This window comes from Protopterus annectens, chromosome 10.part0 (assembly GCF_019279795.1).
Source record: "Protopterus annectens isolate FY-2018-M chromosome 10.part0, PAN1.0, whole genome shotgun sequence".
Classification (NCBI taxonomy): Eukaryota; Metazoa; Chordata; order Ceratodontiformes; family Protopteridae; genus Protopterus; species Protopterus annectens.
The window spans coordinates 1,662,276,719-1,662,296,792 of NC_056744.1; the positions used below are offsets into that span (position 1 = coordinate 1,662,276,719).

The 20,074-nt window shown below is 38.7% G+C and overlaps 1 protein-coding gene across 1 annotated transcript; it reads right to left on the minus strand.

Moving 5' to 3' along the window:
• Positions 1 to 2,035: 2,035 nt before the first annotated feature.
• On the minus strand, positions 2,036 to 3,334 carry LOC122814397 (zinc finger protein 420-like). The gene has a single exon (XM_044086979.1). It carries the CDS (start codon positions 3,332 to 3,334, stop codon positions 2,036 to 2,038), a length of 1,299 nt encoding a protein of 432 aa, XP_043942914.1.
• Between the last annotated feature and the right edge of the window lie 16,740 nt (positions 3,335 to 20,074).

The following is a 20,074-nucleotide window of genomic DNA, read 5'->3' on the forward strand; positions in this document are numbered from 1 at the left end:
AACTCTTCTCAACTCATTTTCTCCAAACTGAGGACACACCCTTGTTTTCTGTTTCCTGTGGGCATTCTATAGAAGAAAGAATTCAAATCGAAACAAAAGTCAAACGACTTGCAATCCTAAAAAACACAACACACAGTAGTGGATATAACCAGAGCAATTTACTCCTTCACAGCAAGGAGGAGTAAATTGCTCTGGTTATATCCACTACTGTGTGTTGCATTCTATAGAAGATTCTGTAGCATCGTCCCGTGGCACATTCTCTTCAACTTCATCCTGTGCCATCCATTGCTCTGTCATATGGGAACTCACTGGCCTATCACTCTAAAACATTGACTGCATCAGAGTTTCCACAGTAGTGCCCTGTTCCTTCCCTTGCTGTCTACCATCAAGTAAACATTTACACTGGTTTCCTGCTGAAGGCTCCAAATTATCTTCATATGGTGCCTGACCAAATTGCTTCCTGTTCCACTGATTTCCCCTTAATTTGGATATCCTTTACTCTATCCTGTTGTGGTGATTTCTGAATTAGATTTTCTACACTGAATCCCTCACTTTGCAAGTACTCCATGATTCTAATTCTTCAACTTCTTCATTACTAATCTCATTTTCTGCTTTTCATCTTTGTAAAGTTTTCCATGACTAGATTCCTTTGCCTGGATTTCTCTTCAAATATTTTTGATGCTGCTCTTTTTGAACTGGTTGCATAAATATTACACCATATTAAATCTTTCTTTCCCATGTCCATATTTCTTCTTCAGATGTTTCCTGATCTTCCTGTTTCTCCCTGCTTTGGGTACTCCATCTTGCTGTGATGTAACCTGACCTTCTACACCAAATCCTTCACTTTGCAGGCACTCAAGATCAGTTTCTATTTTTTTTAACTTCTACTTTACTGATTTTCTTTTCTATGTTCCATCTTTGTGATTTTATTTTTTTATTGTGAAATTTTCCATATCTGGATGCCTTTTTGCCTGTATTTCTCTTCAAATACCTTTGGGGCTTCTTTCTTTGCATTGATCAATTTGGCTTTTTCCTTTGCATAAATGTTACACCATATCAAATATCTGTTTCTTTCCCATGTCCATATTTCTTTTTTATATTTTTCAAATATCTCTTGGTTTTGTTGTTTATGTTTTTGCACTTCCTCAGATGCTTCTTATTCCAAACAGATCAAGGTTTCTTGATCTATATACTGTTTTTCACAAATCTTTTGTATTAATGAACACACGCTTTCATTTGAAGCTTCTGACAATTTTTCTTGATGACATATTTTGCTTTCCTCTAATTTCTCTCTTAATCATTTTGTATATCTTGTGTCTGGAAATTCTGGGCTTTTTGCATAGTAGTAACAATGCATATTATTTTTTTCTTATCCTCAATAGTCTACTTTATCATCTTTATGGCTCTTCTTTGGCCTATCAGTTTTTCTGATTTTTGTGGACTACTACTTCCTTCTACAACAGGGTGTTCATCCTCCTCCTGGGCCTGGCCTAGCCTCATTGCAGTACTGTTTCAGTGTTTTGAGGATTCTACACAGTCATCTTTTCCAGTCCTGGCACCAGTGCACCTAACAGGATTGGGCACTTTTTTATCCTGGGTCTTGTGCTCCCAGCTGTCTTTTTTAGCTTTTGACCTACTTGTGTCCATGATATATGCTATATAAATACAGTCTCTATATAAGTATTGCCTTGGTGAGATTTTGTGAAACCAGGGTTCACTTCATGAAGGTACTCACCAAGACTGGAGGATGAATTCAATTTCAGCACTACTACTCTCCTTTGATTGCTGACTTTTCGTCTCTCCATTTGGACTTTCCTGTGTCAATGGCATAATGCTGAAGACTGCCTAGCTGTGTGAAACTCTTATTGCATTCGGTACATTTATATGATTTCAATCCTGTGTGAATGGCATAATGCCATTGAAGATACGTTAGCTGTATAAAACCCTTATTGCACTCAGTGCATTTATATGGTTTCTATCCTGTGTGAATGGCATAATGCTGTTGAAGATACCTTAGCTGTATGAAACCCTTATTTCACTCAGTACATTTATATGGTTTCAATCCTGTGTGAATGGCATAATGTTTTCGAAGACTCCTTAGCCGTGTGAAACACTTATTGCACTCAGTGCATTTATATGGTTTCAATCCTGTGTGAATGGCACAATGCCGTCGAAAATTGCTTTGCTGTGTGAAACTCTTATTGCAGTCTGCACATTTATATGGTTTCAATCCCGTGTGAATGGCATAATGCCTTTTAAGATACCTTAGCTGTGTGAAACCCTTATTGCACTCTGTACATTTATATGGTTTCAATCCTGTGTGAATGGCATAATGCCTTTTAAGATACCTTAGCTGTGAGAAACTCTTATTGCACTCAGTGCATTCATATTGCATCACTCCTGTGTGAATGACGTAATGACTTCGAAGACTGCTTAGCCGTGTGAAACACTTACTGCATTCAGTACATTTATATGGTTTCAATCCTGTGTGAATGACATTATGATTTTTCAGGCTACTGGCATGTGTGAAAGATTTATTGCATTCAGCACATTTGTGTGTTTCTTTTTTTGAGTGAAATGTCTCAGTTGTGTTATGTTCAGAGCTCCTGCTGCAGCCATGTCCTGAATGAAGTCTTGGAGTAGGAGTAAGAGAAAGCTCATCATACACCTTCACCTGCTGAGTACATGGCTGTAGATGCCCTGTCGGATGATGTGCTGCAGGTGTTCCAGTGTCACATTCAGAGCTCCTGCTGCAGCCATGTCCTGAGTGAAGTCTTGGAGTAGGAGTAAGAGAAAGCTCATCATACACCTTCACCTGCTGAACACATGGCTGTAGATGCTCTGTCAGATGATGTGCTGCAGGTGTTCCAGTGTCACATTCAGAACTTCTGCTGCAGCCATGTCCTGAGTGAAGTCTTGGAATAGGAGTAAGAGAAAGCTCATCATACACCTTCACGTGCTGAGCACGTTGCTGTAGATGCTCTGTCAGATGATGTGCTACAGGTGTTCCAGTGTCACATTCAGAGCTCCTGCTGCAGCCATGTCCTGAGTGAAGTCTTGGAGTAAGAGAAAGCTCATCATATACCTTCACTCTCTGAGTATGTGGTGGTAGATGCTCTGTCAGGTCATGTGTCACAGGTGTTCCATTGTTACATTCAGGGGTTTGGTGGCAGTGATGATCTGACAGAAGCTGTGGTACACGAGTGACATAAAACTTGTCAATGTCCTTTCCAGGTTGAGACCTCTGCTGGAGATTCCTTCTAGGGTGATGTAACTGTGATCTCACAAGTGTTGGCTGTTGACTGCAATTCACATTGCAGTCTGCACTCTTCATACCTAAAACAGATTATTTGAAAGTATATTATAAGACCAAAAGAAATATGCAATGTATTTCATCAGCATGACGTGTGTACAGTTTAGCAATTTAAACATTTTTGGATTTGTTTTTGTTTACTATATATTTTTTTCTGTTATTATTGACATCATTAATAAAATAAGGTTAGGTAATTCAGTTTCACCTTTTATCAGCATTTGGTCAATGTGAGTAGGTGTTTAGTTTATTTCAGTCAACTGCTGCTTTGCAATTCTGTAAAACTGCAATATGGCCCCCTTCTCACCTTCTCCCCCCCATTTATTTTCCCTTTCCAGTAACAATCTTCCTCACATTTAACTTCCAGCATTCATAGTTTTAGGCAATCTTAGATACATGGTTTACAGTTTGTTCTCAGTAGTTATCCCGTTCACCTCCCTTTGGTTAGTGTACTGTCTACTGCCCTACTATTAATCCACTGTCAAGTAACTATATGTAACCACATTTACAACAAATTTTCTCCAAGTTCACCCAGTCTTAATTAAAACTCAGGAGGACATAATATTGATTTTTTCCTCCTCTCTTTCCTGATAAAGCTAAAAAGGTCTCCCCAGATGCCAAGATTTTTACTGCAGCAGTGATCCATATGATTAAAAAATACATTTTACAGGTGTGTGAACAACTCACTATAACTGCAAAAGTTTGAGTCGGAGCACTTTTGTAGTTTCAGCTCCAACACTATCAGCAGGTTTAGTCCTGTTACATCCTAAGGGGGAGGGGAGGGAGCATAAATCAGGCATGGAGACTGCCCTTATACTTACATGTACATAAATCAGGCATGGAGACTGCCCTTATACTTACATGTATCTGCCTCAATCCATAGCTTTGAAGGGCAGGGTACTACAGTTTGAAAGGCTTCAAAAATAACTTATGATGTAAGCTCTCCATCCATAGAACACAGCTTTCATCTTCACTGGTACAAACAGAAGATGAGGACTGACTGCCTTCTTATCAAGGATTTACATATGCATCCTTACATAAAGAGAAGTTTGTTTGTGTTTATATGTTTACAGAGCTTTGGGACGTGGGCTGGGTGGGCACATACCTTCCTGTAGGTAATCCCAACATGCTAAGAACTGATAGCTGTCTCCACGTGCATCAATGTATGTATGGGTGCAATTCATACCTCATAGTTTTTAGCTGTCTCCATGTACATTGTACATGATAGCAGGGAGTTTTGTAGCGATATATGTATAGTTTATTTATGTTTTAAGTCTATACATTTTTATTGTAAATTGGCATACTTTATTGGTATGCTTTTATTTAAATGTTTTAACTATAGCTTTGAATGAATATTTAAATTGAAACTTATTTGATTCTAATTGAGAGAAGGGAAGTGATGTCACCAGTGCTATGAGTATTTAAGTAAAACTCTGAAGATTTATTAGAGTTGGCCTGAGGAAGCCTTTATGGTGAAAGCGCTTGCCTTTTTACTTATTAATAAAACAGTTTGTTTCTAACATCGCTTGGAAATCATTTACACAACTTTAGTTGAAGTGAACACTGCTGTGGTTGGACTGTGTCTGGTGTTACCTACAGTGTTCTACAGTCGACGAATTTTTGGATTGGTATTTTATATATCGGAGCATAATGCCCTGCCGTCTCCATTTGTTTGTTATGCTAAGAAATGTGCCACAACACTCATCTTACACTCGAATATAAATAGTTCTTGGCAGCAATACAGGAAGATAACATACTGTACAAGAGCATTGTCAGCTTCAACACCCAAAATGTGGACTCCCCCACTTCAGGAAGAAATATTTCCTTATAATACCCACCACTAGGCTGCATTACTGTGCTTAACAAACAACTTCGGTATGTCTCTCAAGTGTATTTTTTTTTTTTTTTTGGTACAGTCCTGTCATTTTGAAGGACGTTTTTCTCTGTTTTTAAGAAAGAGTAGTCTATTCCTTGTACATTGCTAATGGAAAAGTTTACATATTGTAGTTTCAGAAATGCCTAGGTAGTTCTCAGTAGATATGCATATTTGATTGCTTATCTGCAAGACAGCATCTGTTACTCTGTGAGAGTGTTTGCCTATTTATGTTTGAATTTTGCCAGTGAGCAATAATAGACACTGCTGTACCTATCAAACTGTAGAAGTAATGTAAAATGTTATGTAACAAAAAAATACATTTTAAACCCAGCACAATTATGTGGTAATAAACACTACCTGAAATACCACCTGAAATACCCAGTCATTCTTCACTGTGTGGAGCTGTTACATGTTCACTTTCCAGAATCAAATTCACAAACATGTTGCTTTGATTATCATGAGGTTTATTTCCATTAAAATAAGATTTATACCTGCTTTGTCCAATATAGTTACCCAACTTCAATTTAAACTTTCTTGGGGGTGTCTTGGAGGAAACAGTTAAATACAGTGAGCTGTTATGGCAGCTAAAACTGAATGCTTGCAGAATTCCTGGAATAAGTGAAAATGACAATGAATCATTTACTAACAGTGTGCTTAAACTTAGAGCTCCTAAACAACAGATTCCTTGTCGACCTGTCCTTTACAATGAGTCTTTTTGTTCTTATGAGGTTATTTACCTGTATCACAGTTTTTAATAACAAATATTTGGAATTTAGTGCTGCATTTTGTTTACTGCAACTAGTTAGGTTTAATTGTTTTCAAATGGTTGCTTTAGATGATGTGATTTCAAGATGCTTCAAATGCAGTGTTTACATTATACAATACAGATTTGAAATGTCCATTTATTTTGAGAAGGAAAGTGCTAAACAATTATATTGAAGCTTTGGAAGCTTGACTGTGCAGCATCTTTTGTTTTTACACGTGTTGTTTTTTGTATCATGGTTTCCCTTTTTGTATTCCATATTTTTGTCCATGACTTTTTCTTTTACTTTCACTTTTAAGTCGTTTTATGGACAATTTCAAGCCAAAGGCCTCTAACCATGGATATGCATGTTTCTGCCTTCTTATGACATCATCAGCAAAGAATAAGAGGAATGTTTGGCTGACATTTGGAAACTCAGGGTTGTGTACCCAACTGATATCCATAACCATTAGGGTGTCTAAAAAATATCCCAACTAACAAACTAAAACAATGAGTAAAAATGTCACACAGAAAACCAATTGGTAAAAAACACAAAAAGAAAAATCTAGTAAAGCTATATTTTTCACTGTGCGATAACTTAAACCTCTTGTATCTGAGGCAATATGGGATAAATGTAAATTACCATATTGCCATTTAGCTGAAACACCAGATATCCTTAAGGGGTAAATATCCATATGGCCCATATTGCCTCTGATACAAGAGGTTTAAGGTATCGTACATCTACATCTTGGAGTTTGGGTGGGTCGTTATTGCCATTGGAATCCAGCCTGCTTAGCGCTGCTACATTTTGGTCTGTGGAAGTACATGCAAGATCTTCAATCTATCTTCAAGCCAGCAGTGGCCTGAAGAAAATCTAGGAAAGAGACTTGTACACTAGGAGGGGCTTAGTTTGAAAAGGATAAACAAGTTCCAGCTCATAAACGCTGTACTACCCTGAGATAATGCTTGTGTATCTGTGAGTGTAAGGTAGCATAGTGTTTCTGCCAATACAGGGAGAAAAATAAGAGAAAGGGTATAAGGAAAAAATGAATACTGCTACAGCGATAAGTAGGACATTTACTGCTACAGTTAGTTCTTATACAAATGTACTGTCTTCACTGAGTCACTGCTGCAATATTCCTAACAGATGTTTGATTCCCAGAGGTGTAGAGACAGAAGCATATCAAGCTTAAAGAGAAGGAAAAGAAAAGAGAAGTCCAGGAGGCCAGATAAAATAGTTCTGGCAAACAGTGCCTTGGAATTGGAGAAAACATCTAGCTTACAGTGTTTTGTGAAAGTGGGGATAGATGACCATGTAGCTGATTCTAGAAGGGACATGGTATCCTCCCCCTTGTAGAAGGCCCCAGATGAGGCCACTGCTCAAATGAAATGTGCTTTTGGTCAAGTGGGTAAAGTATTTCCATGGTGAAAGCAGGAGAAGGAAATAGACTTTCAGATTCAGGAAGCAACAGTTTGTTTGGAACTGGCTATCCTAGCCTGAAATCCATAAAGAAGGTGAACAGCGGGTCTATTTTTATAATATCCCTACTTTTATCAAGGTGAAATCTCAATTATCTTTGAATGTCTAAGCAGTGTAAGATCTTTCTGCCCTATTTTGGAGATTGTGGAAGAATGTAGGCAGACTGACTGCCTGGTTAAGAGTTAGCTTTTGGCAAGAAGGAAGGACTGGCCCTGAGGTTCATCCTAGTTTTGTGGAAGATGAAGGGTGGAATAACCATGAGAACATGGAGCTTTGAGACTCTGCAGGCTAAAGGGAAGGTCAGGAGGCGAACTGTTTTCCAAGTGCAGAATTTAAGAATAGCTGAAGTAGCCAGTTAAAATTGAGTAAAGTAACTTTTTCAAAAAAAAAAAAGTTAGTCCCCAAGGTGGGGTAATAGGATTCCTTCAGGGTTTAATGTGTAGAGCACCTCTCCGAAAAAGATTAACCTCTGTGCTGCACATGAGAGGAGGCTCCAAAGGTAGGAAAGTATTAATGGCAGAAAAGTGAGCCTTAATGGATGAGTAGATAAACACAATGTAATAATTCACATAAGTATTGAAGTACTGAGGGGGGTATCCAAAGAAGTGGTTTGAGTTTTGCTTCAGGTACCAAAATGAACATCTCATCCACTTAGCTGTGTAAGATTTCTTGGTGTTAGGTTTCCTGACTTCTTCTAGGACTGAAACCCCCTCTACAGAAAAGGTGCGTCTTATAGGGATTAGAATCCAGTCATCTGGAATGTTAGCCTGAGTAAAGTCAGATTCAGATGAAGGAGCTATCCTTTCTGATGAGTGATTCGATCTGGTTTTGGAGGGATTCTCCAGCAAATTCCCTTTGAAAGGTGAAACACAGGGAGGGACAACTGTTGTCTTGGCCAGAAAGGTGCCAGAAGCTGGAGTTTTGCAGATTTATTCTGGGCGCTGAGTAGGAGCCTTGGAAGCAGAGGGAGATATACATAAAGGAGCTTCCCCATCCACTGGAAAGAGAAGGCATATGTCCTCCAAGCTAGAGGTGATGGGTTCCTTGTGCAGAAATATGGGAGTTGGTGATGCTTGTGGGAAGCAAAGAAGCCTACCTGAGGAGTCCACCATCTGAGAATTATGGAATTGAAAAGCTTCTGTGTTCAGGGAGAATTCATGAGGGTCCTTCATGTCCATACATAGACAATCTGCCAATACATTCTGCTACGAGAGAATATACACGACTAAGTGTAAGATTTAGATGAGAGTCCATATACCAGACTTCCAGTGCCAAACTGCCCAAGAGGTAGGATCTTGAGCCTCTCTGATTATGTACTATACAACTGTGGTGTTGTCTGTGTACATCAGCAGGGTTTACAAAGTTGTGAGAAGGTCTGTAGTGCCCTCGTTTCCTTTATGTTGATGTGTTCTTTTAATACTTTGGAAGGCCACTGACCTTGAACTCTGTGGTCTCCTGTCTAAGCCACCCTTACTCTGTTTGAGGCATCTGTAAACACAGAACCTAGTTGTTTGGGACTGGAGTGAATGAAAGACCTGGGTTGAGAGAATCTGGCTGCTACCCCTAAGGAGTTTCTTCTTGACGCAAGGAAAAAGAGGAATGCCGGTATCTAGAGTGAGAGTGCTGGGACCACATTGATTTCAGATGCTGCTTATTTTCCTAATTTGTAGTCTGGCAAGGGGTAACTTTCCACCACAGTGCTGAAAAAATCCGAAGCAACAGAAACGGACAGACAAATTCTTTCCCTAGGAAAAAATTGGGTTTTCTGTTGCTTCGATACTTTCAGCTTTTGCTGAATAGGGTTCGATATTAGAACATTCGAAGTTTTAAAACTTCGATGTTCTAATATAGACCCGATAAATCAGCATTCGCTTTTTTAAGCGTTCACTGATTTAATATAGACTCGTGGCCCAGGCATCACAGAAAGCTGGCCACAGTATAGAATGCAGTTATGATGCTGTGAATAACTCTTACTGGGTGGTTATTACTAACTTAGTGATCAGGCGATGGAAGCCATAAGTCCCCAGGCGCCGAGAGCTTGTCTGGCCAAACAATGCTCATCGCTAGAAAGTGATAAGAACTTGGTGATTAGGTAACTGACCTTCCCCTGTGGAATAGAGGCATGCATGGCCAATGTGTTCAGGTTGCATCCCAGAAATGTTAGCTGGTAAACTCCAGGAGGGTCAGAAGTCACACAGTGTAATGAAGATGCTGGAGGACAGTGTCCCCAGATAAGGCCTGTAGTAGAAGGTTGTCTAGGTTAGGGAAGATTTGTATGCCTTGAGTGTGAAAAAAAGCAATTGCTGGGTCCAGACACTTTGTGAAAACTCTTGAAGCTGTAGAAAGTGCAAATGGCAAAGCAGTAAACTGAAAATGTGATGATCCATTAAAGAAAAGATGGATGGGAATATGCAGGTAAGCATCCTTTAGATCTAAGGATACCAGAAAAGCCTGAGGAAGTAGGAAGGGTAGAACAGTTTGTAAAACATAATTTTGAAATATGGAACTCTCATAAGGGGTTTAGCCAGGAGAGGTCCAGTTAGGTGCACTATGACTCTCTTTTGCTGGGACAAGAAAGATACTAGAGTAAAATCCCTTTCCTAAAATGGTTGAGGGGACCTCTTCTATGGCTCCCTGTTCCAGTAAGTCTTACACAATATGGTCTAGCAGGTGTATCTGGGTTGGCAGAAGGTGGGGGTATACCCCCTGTAGATGGACTGCTTTCACAAGACATAACATAACCCCTCCTTGATAATGTTTATGATTCATTTGTCTGAGATTATTGCTTCCCAGAATGGAAAATCTTTTTCAGAGGGGACTGGAGGGGTTGTGATTGGATAGGGGGATGGGTGGAATATAGTCATAGCGGCAAATTGCTAAACTGAGGCCACCAAGGAGGAGTATTTTTTTTTTATTTTATTTTTTTATGGGAATCTTTTTGCCTTTACCTGTGAGGTGTTCTAGAATCTCTCCTGAACAAGGAGCTAGATTTTGCTGGATAATTTCTATGGTCCTGGGAACTGTAGAAAGCAAAATTTGATGCTATTCTTTCATTGTCTTTCTCTGATCCTGGAAAGTCTTGAAAAGGCTTTCGGCTTGTGAACCAAAAAGGAGGTTGTTATTTAAGGGAGAATCTAGAACCTCTTTCTTGATATCTTCTGAAAGAGGTTGACCTCTCAGCCAGACATACCGCCTGATCACTAAGGTAGTAATAACCACCCAGTAAGAGTTATCCACAGCATCATAACTGCATTTTATACTGTGGCCAGCTTTCTGTGATGCCTGGGCCACAAGTCTATATTAAATCAGTGAACGCTTAAAAAAACGAACGCTGATTTATCGGGTCTATATTAGAACATCGAAGTTTTAAAACTTCGAATGTTCTAATATCAAACCCTATTCAGCAAAAGCTGAAAATATCGAAGCAACAGAAAAACAATTTTTTTCCTAGGGAAATAATTTTGGTCGTCTGTTTCTGTTGCTTCAGATTTTTTCAGCGCTGTGGTGGAAAGTTACGGGTCGGGTTCAGGTAAGTGTGCGATTGTGTGGATGTGACTGTTAGGCTGGGTTCGGTGAGTTAGGGTTAGGGTGCGGGTGAGGTGTGTGCGTGATAGTGACGGACTTTAGGGTTAGGGTTTGGGTTAAGGTAAGTGGATAGTTAGTGGTGTGTGTGTGTGTGTGTGTGTGTGTGTGTGTGTGTGTGTGTGTGTGTGTGTGTATAGTTTAGTGTAGGGTTAGGTGTAAGATTTTAGGTGTATGTGTGTGGATTCCTGTTTGTTTGGTGTGCTTGTGATATGTGTATATGTTTCAGAATAGTGAATTTTTTCCCCAAGTAAAAAATTCACTATTCTGAATGTTCGATATTGTGTGGTTTAGATATTTTAGGTTCGATGAAATAGCTTTCGCTATTTTCATCTTTCGATAACGTGATATCAACGTGATTTACTGACCCCATGTAAGCGAAAGCTTACAATTCCGAACACTTAGAACAGCGATTTTTTTTCCCAGGGGGAAAAAAAAAATCACTGTTCCAAAAAAGGAAAAAAAAACTTTAAAACATTACATAAAGTGGGGGGCTATGCGCCACACCCGCTTTCTTAAATATACCAATTCCAAAGGCAGCCAAGCAATTTCTTTCCCAGGGAAAGAATTTGCTTAAATGCCATTTCGGTATTTTGCCATTTAGCGCTTTCAAGTTTGATCAAGACGCATTCAAAAAAATGTGTCTTCGATCATATAATAGGAAACCTGGGCAACTACAGACTACCTATGCTGCTTAGATTTTGGTGTCTGGGGCTCTCTGGTGGTGTTGCTTAAAGACTGTAATACAGAGAGTAAATATTTGGTTACTTGAGTAGGGTAGTTAATAGCCCTGAAGGCTAAAGTATAATTTTTTTTCCCCTCACTGGTCCACTGCTTGACTGTCCTTGTCACTGAGCAAGGCATTACTGCCATAAAGCTAATTGGAAGATTTGTTCAAAGCCAGGTATACTGCAACCGGGTCTGCCACAGTTTTTTTTTTTAAGAGGTACTTTAGTTCATCAGGAACCTTGTGAGCCTGTCAGGCAGTAGGATGAGAATCAAATGTAGAAGAGTTGGCTTGAAGGGTGTCTAGGTAGGCATCTAACACTGGAGGAAGTGGAGGAGAGGCAGGGGTGTTCATCTATAAAAAATTGTAGTATATCTTTTGCACCTCAGACTCCTGTTTGGATTACCATTCCATATGATTCATTGTGTTTAGTAAGGTTTCTTCATAGGAAGCCTCTTCCAAAGCAGAATCTGGAGAAAGTGAATCTCCCTCATCTGAGGATATCTGTTCTGGGGAATGTAACTGGGAAGAGCAGTCCAAAAATGTTCAGAATCCCAATCTGGTTCCTCCTTAGAGGAATAAGAATGTAAACATGCTTCTGTGGTGTGATCTGAAAATGCTGGGCCACAAGGGAAGGAGACTTCAGAGACATGATTGTCATGAATAATCTCCAAGAAAAACTGATCCATTCATTCTCCATGAACACAGAAGAGACATCACGTGCTTAAGTTTTTGTTTTTTCTTCTTAGTGGAGATATTCATCAGTAGCAGCTTACGGGGTTCTGAGCCTTGGCACATTTCTATAACAGTACTAGGAATCTCTTCACACACAACAATTTGAGGGACTCATCAAGGACCCTCTGAAATAGTGAGTTTTGGTTTGTTGGTGGATTCAGTCATCTGCAAGGCCTTAGGAGCTGTACTGCCCTCTGGAAGGTTTGTAGTAGAGGGCTCGTGAGAAGGCAATTGGGATATGTGGATTCATCCACCTCAGTGGGTATGTCCCATGGAAATGATGGAAGAAGGCTCCTCTTTAGGTCTTTTAAGCTTTTCCTTGGACAGGAGTCTGAAGTCTAGGTCTTCAGACATGGTGGATTTGGAAAAGCGTTTCAGGCATTGGAAAGCCTGCATCGTAGGATTTTAGAACAATGACTGACAGCTGGAGCACGTTTTATAGTCATGTTCAGGGCCTAGACAGTAGAGACACCCGTTGTGCAAATTTTATATGGAATTTGCCTACTCCACTCGCACTTACCCCTCCTAACTGACATCTAATAACAGCAAGCAAAACAGTGAAAAGCTTAGAAAGGAAGAATCCACAGTGGGATGCTTATCTAAGCAGACGTGAAGCTGGTAGAGAGACACTCAGAAGATCTAGTTATTTAGTTAACAAATATCAAAAAAATAAATCTCACACGTATATCCACTTTTACATACTTATGCTGATGAACTGAGGTCATTATCTGGATGTACGTCTTAGTAAGGTAAAGCTTTGTACCCTGGCTTGATGTTAACAAGCTACAAATCATCTGTTAAGAATACTGCAACAGTGACTGTCAAGACATCAGAAGGATGTGGGTTCTACATCCACACCAGATGACTGGATTGATTTTTCTTTACTAACACTGCAGCAAAACATTGGGGGATGCTGCCTCCTAAGTGTGCTGTCCTTTGGATGTGACATTAAACTGAGGTCCCATCTTCCTGAGCTGTTTATAGGTCAGGTAGATGAAAGAAATTTTACGGTGTTAGGGGAATTTCTATGTATCCTAGCCAAATCTTACCTAATGATTATGAATACCACTTTGAGTCTCCCCTGGAATGGGGCCAATTGCCTAGTGGGCAAACTTGGTCAACAAAGGGTAAAACTATTTACTACATTGCATATGTATTTATGGATGTGTATGTGCATTTGTGCGTAGTGTGAATACTGGACATTCTGGCACCAAATTCAAGTTATGCAAAAGTTATCCATTCTGAGACACAGTCTGTGTGGATGGTGTTGGCGTATATCTTTGCGGATAGACAAACACAACAAATAGCTTAATCACAAAAATGCTGCTGAACATTCCAATGATTATTTTTTTAATCCAGTCTAGAAATCCACAGGAAACAACATGTTCAGGAGGCAAAAACTGGTAATTTCTGCAGCCTCAACTAGCTTAGGCTGAGGATACTATAACACAAAAAGAGTAATCACATGCAGACAGAGAAAGGCTGGAGGACAGTACTATCCAAGAACAGCAGGGGGGCAGGAACATACCAAGCTGTAATGACAGCACATTTTATATATATATATATATATATATATATATATATATATATATATATATATATATATATATGTGTGTGTGTGTGTGTGTGTGTGTATGAGCTATGTTTATACATCAGATATAAAATGACCATCAAAATAACTGAAACACAAATAAAAGAACAAATTCACTGAAATGGCATCATACTGCTACTACCACCAAGCACTTATGGTCAAAAACAAGCAAAACATATACAACACACCAACAAATAAACATCCAAATCAAAATACAAAACAAATGTATAATGCTTTCAAATGTTCCAATGAGGAATCCAAGTCATTCTCATCTAACATGCACCATAACTGCATATTCTTTAAAAAGTGTCCTCCTTTGGAAAATCAGTGGCATTTCAGACATCAACGGAGTTTCAATTTCACAACCACAACTGTTATGTAACTAAAACAATCATCATAATTTTTGCATCAGAAATCTTGAACCCACGAGACATCTCTAAGAATGATGCCAAAACTCAGCATAATTTTGCTTTAAGCATCTCATAGATTACTTGATTATATATAATGAACTAGACAGGCTAAATACAGTATGCCTTTTGAAAGCAAAAGCTCCCAACATTAGCTCTGTATTGGGTGTCATCCAGAAAGGTTTATTAAAAAATACATATCACCCCTAACATTGGATGTGCCAGAGTTGCCACAGTTCCTGTTCCTCCACTTGCTGTGCAGCTTGAACTGGATGTTTATATTGCTTTCCTGTGGAAGGCTTCAATGTATCTTCATCTGGCAACTGATCAGATGTTTCCCACTCCACTGATTCTCCTTGGGAGTGCACTGCTCTATCCTGCTGTCATGCTTTCTGAGTTAGATTTTCTACACAATATCCTTCACTTTTCCATAACCTCAGATTCTGTTTCTTTCACTTCTCCATTACTAATCCTCTTTTGCACTTTTCATCCTGGTTTTCTTGTTTTTTTGTATTGTACAATTTTCAATCTCTGGATGCCTTTGCCTATATTTCTCTTTAAAATGTCAATATTTTCTATTTCTCCATATCTTTTGGGTTTCTAATGCTATGACAGGATTGGATGCCATTCTTAAGTCAAACTATGAGTAAAGTTCATGAAATTAGTATTGTTTCACTCTTTGATGTCAGTCAAAAGTGCTCTACCCAGCACCTGCAATGTGCCCAGTAATGACTCCTGCAATTCGTATGGAGTTACATGGATTGGTAACGTATCTAAATACAACTGTAGATTATTTTTTAAAAGACCCATTGCTCCTACTACTATTGGAACTATCTGGGTATCTTTTCTTCCACGTTGCTGCTGTTTCTGCCTGCAGATCCTGGTATTTTATGAATTTGTGTCGCTCTGTACGCAGGAAACTGCAGTCACTGGATATAGCAATTTCAATGATCAATGCTACTTTTTTTCTTTTTTGGACCACTATATCTAGTTTTCTAGCATCTATCTTTTGAATTGTTGGTAATGGGTGATCCCATGTGATATAAACTTAATCATTTTCTATGATGCTTTGTGGCTCATGTTTCCAGTGTTTTTTCAGCCACTTCAGTACCATAATGTTTGCATAATCCCTAGTGTAACAATCTTGCCACATTATGTCTTTCAGTATACAGTCCTTCTGCCATTAGTATTATCACAACCAGCAATGAGGTGTGCAACTGTTTCCAATTCTGTTTTACAAAACTTACATTTGTCTGTTTCTCCCACGTGTTCAATAGACTGTGTAAACCAATGTGTATGTAGCCCACTATCTTGGGCCACCAACATTAACCTTTCATCTCTTGGTTTGAATTTGCCTCTCCTTAACCATGCCTGCATTTGTTCCTGATCAACATGAGGGTCTTCCAGAAGTTTTCTATACTTGCAACTATATTTATGCATTTTAAACAGTTCTTGCCTTCTCATCTGATCCTTCACCTTATATTTTTTCTTTTGTTTTTTGGCACATTCAGTTGCTGCCTGATTTTTATCTACTTCTGGTTTGATATCCATTACTGCTCGACACCCATATGCTTCTGCAAGACTAAGCAGAGAAGTCATCTTAGATTTACTCTCAAGTTTCAAAACCTTCACTATGTCTGGGTCTTGTGAGGTCAGCAAATATGTATAGAGTCCCATGATTGCAGATCTATACATGTAATCAATTTCAAGGAGGCCCAGCCCTCCTTCAGAACGGGGACTATATAATCTTGGTAAACACTGATTTTTATAAATGATTTGGTGGGCATGAAGCATCCTTCTTGTTTTCCTATCTAATCTAACCAACACGTTCTGGGGTTAGTCAGTCACTCCAAAGCTCTAAGTTAGGACAGGAAGAACAAATTGGTTTACAGCTTAGATTTTGTTGCTAATATCAATGCTGTTTTCAGGATTAATTTAAGTCTTATAAAGTATTCCTTACTAAGTTTTATTCGCATTTGTTCATGTTTTATTGCCGATCCTTCATCAATTCCCAAATATTTATACACTCCATCTTGCTCAAGTTCTTTTATGTCACATTTTTATCCCAAACATGTTTTCCTGATGTTGCAGTTTTCCTGCTTCAAAAGTTGCTTTTGCACATTTATCAAGACCAAATGACATTCTTGTATCAAGAGTTTTGACAACCTGCATTTATGGTTTCTGTTCCTCATCTGATGAGCTATACAGTTTTAAATAATCGACAAAGAGCAGATGAGAAGTCTTTACACACTGTTGTTTTCTAGGAGCCAAATTATAGGTGTTCCTATTATGCGATCAAAGTTTTGAAACTTCGAACATGACAATACCAAACTTGTCTGTTCGAAGTTTCAAAACTTCAAACAAGGGGGAAAAAAAATAAAAGATGCAACAAGCCCCCCCTGCACCCCCCATGAGGGTGGCCATGGCCACCACACCCACCACTCTTTAAATATACCAACTCCAAAATCGCACTATAGTGCAATAAAGGGAAATATTCTCTTTCCGCACTATAGCGCGATCTCAGAGTTGGTATGTTTAAAGACCGGGGGGTGTGGGGGATGCAGGGGGGCTAGCTCCCCTGCTTGCAACAGTTAGTTTACTGTTACATCTTTTATTTTTTTTCTATGTTGGGATGGTGGCCTAATGGTTAAGGTGTTTGCCTTACAAACACAAGGTGCAGGGTTTGAGTCTCACAAGGGATAATTGGCTAGGCTTCCAATGGCTCGCAAGGGCAGTTAGCCTAGTACTAACCTATGAACTTCAACAAGTTTGACTATATGGGTTCGACCTTGTTGAAGTTTGATAACGTAATAGGAACCCAAATTATAGCCATGGTCTAAGCAGTTAAGTAAACAGCTTAATGGGTTAAGGTTAAGACAGAATGGCAATGGTGACAGCGAGTCACCCTGGAATACCCCCCTTTGAATCTTTACCCCTGGGATAAAACGTTGTTCTTTATCAGGGGTTAACTGCAAAGTGGTCTGCCACTGTTTCACTGTCACTGTAATGTAGTCAATCAGTGTAGGGTGTATCATATATTTTTAAGCACTCTTATCCATGAATGTGGGATACTATCAAATGCTTTTTTGTAGTAGATCCATGCCATACTTAGATTCTTCCCCTTTTTACAGTTCTCCACTATGACTTTATTAAACAACAAATGATCCTCTGTTCCATATGATTTTCTTTTATTGCCCTTTTGTTCTACTGCCATAATTGAGTTTTTTTCTAAACAATACCCATGTACAGTTTATACGTAGTTGGAAGGCAAGTTACTGGTCTATAATTTTTAGGGTAACTTGCAGGTTCACTCAAGTAGGAGCATCATTTTTCTGTTGCTAGCCAGGTTGGTGTCTGTTCAGAGTGTACATATAAATAGTTCTTACCCATAACTAAATCTTGGTGCAAAGATGTTAATGCTTCTAACCAGAAGTTATGTAGTGCATCTGGGCCTGGGATTTTCCATTTAGAGGATTTTCTTAACTTTGCTTCAATCTCTCTGGCTGTTACTAACCCCCATCTCATATCCTGTACCTTTCAAATTCTTATTCTTTCTTTCACCTCTTCTATCCATTTATCATCTTTGTTATGTTCCACAGGATCTTCATAAATACTTCTCTAAAATGTATCACTTTCTTCTTTTTTGGCAGTCTTTCATTTCCTTTTACCTTGTTTCCCAATTCTCTATAAAACCTTTCTGGGTCATCAATAAATTGCTTATTTTGTACTTTTCCTTTATATTTATCTTCTTATCTTCTAAGTTTCTCCACCTATGCTGAAATTTTTAGTTTGTTTGTGATCGTGCATGATAGATCCTGGTCTCTTCCAATACTGCCCATTGCTTTTATCACATCTAGCTTTCTTAGCATTCTTGCTGATCTATTCCCCCTTCTATAGTTTTATAACAGTGACACTTCTTGTCTTAACTGCTTTATAGTTTTATCTATACGATATTTCCATGATGGTATTCGATATTTTTCCCCTTCCTTTCCCTCACTACCCTGTGTTCTTGTAGTAGAACTTTATTAGTTATTAATTTAGCTGCACAGTAATATTTGTTTACTTCTGTTATATTGCATGGATCTCTATGGACAGTCCTAATTACGGTGTTCATTGGTTTTATCAAACTTCTGACCTTTGGGGTTTTATTAACCTTCTGCAATCTATTTCTTTCATTGATCTTGATATATCTATGTCTATTAAATCAAGCAACTCTTCTCAACTCATTTTCTCCAAACTGAGGACACACCCTTGTTTTCTGTTTCCTGTGGGCATTCTATAGAAGAAAGAATTCAAATCGAAACAAAAGTCAAACGACTTGCAATCCTAAAAAACACAACACACAGTAGCGGATATAACCAGAGCAATTTACTCCTTCATGGCGAGGAGGAGTAAATTGCTCTGGTTATATCCACTACTGTGTTGCATTCTCTAGAAGATTCTGTAGCATCGTCCTGTGGCACATTCTCTTCAACTTCATCCTGTGCCATCCATTGCTCTGTCATATGGGAACTCACTGGCTTATCACTCTAAAACATTGACTGCATCAGAGTTTCCACAGTAGTGCCCTGTTCCTTCCCTTGCTGTCTACCGTCAAGTAAACATTTACACTGGTTTCCTGCTGAAGGCTCCAAATTATCTTCATATGGTGCCTGACCAAAATGCTTCCTGTTCCACTGATTTCCCCTTAATTTGGATATCCTTTACTCCATCCTGTTGTGGTGATTTCTGAATTAGATTTTCTACACTGAATCCTTCACTTTGCAAGTACTCCATGACCTCATTTTCTAATTCTTCAACTTCTTCATTACTAATCTCATTTTCTGCTTTTCATCTTTGTAAAGTTTTCCATGACTGGATTCCTTTGCCTGGATTTCTCTTCAAATATTTTTGACGCTGCTCTTTTTGAACTGGTTGCATAAATATTACACCATATTAAATCTTTCTTTCCCATGTCCATATTTCTTCAGATGTTTCCTGATCTTCCTGTTTCTCCCTGCTTTGGGGACTCCATCTTGCTGTGATGTAACCTGCATTAGACCTTCTACACCAAATCCTTCACTTTGCAGGCACTCTAAGTTCAACTTCTATTTTTTTAACTTCTACTTTACTGATTTTCTTTTCTATGTTCCATCTTTGTGATTTTATTTTTTTATTGTGAAATTTTCCATGTCTGGATGCCTTTTGCCTGTATTTCTCTTCAAATACCTTTGGGGCTTCTTTCTTTGCATTGATCAATTTGGCTTTCTCCTTTGCATAAATGTTACACCATATCAAATATCTGTTGATTTCCCATGTCCATATTTCTTTTTTATATTTTTCAAATATCTCTTGGTTTTGTTGTTTATATTTTTGCACTTCCTCAGATGCTTCTTTTTCCAAACAGATCAAGGTTTCTTGATCTATATACTGTTTTTCACAAATCTTTTGTATTAATGAACACAAGCTTTCATTTGAAGCTTCTGACAATTTTTCTTGCAGACGTATTTTGCTTTCCTCTAATTTCTCTCTCAACCATTTTGTATATCTTGTGTCTGGAAATTCTGGGCTTTTTGCATAGTAGTAACAATGCATATTATTTTTTCTTATCCTCAATAGTCCACTTTATCATCTTTGTGGCTCTT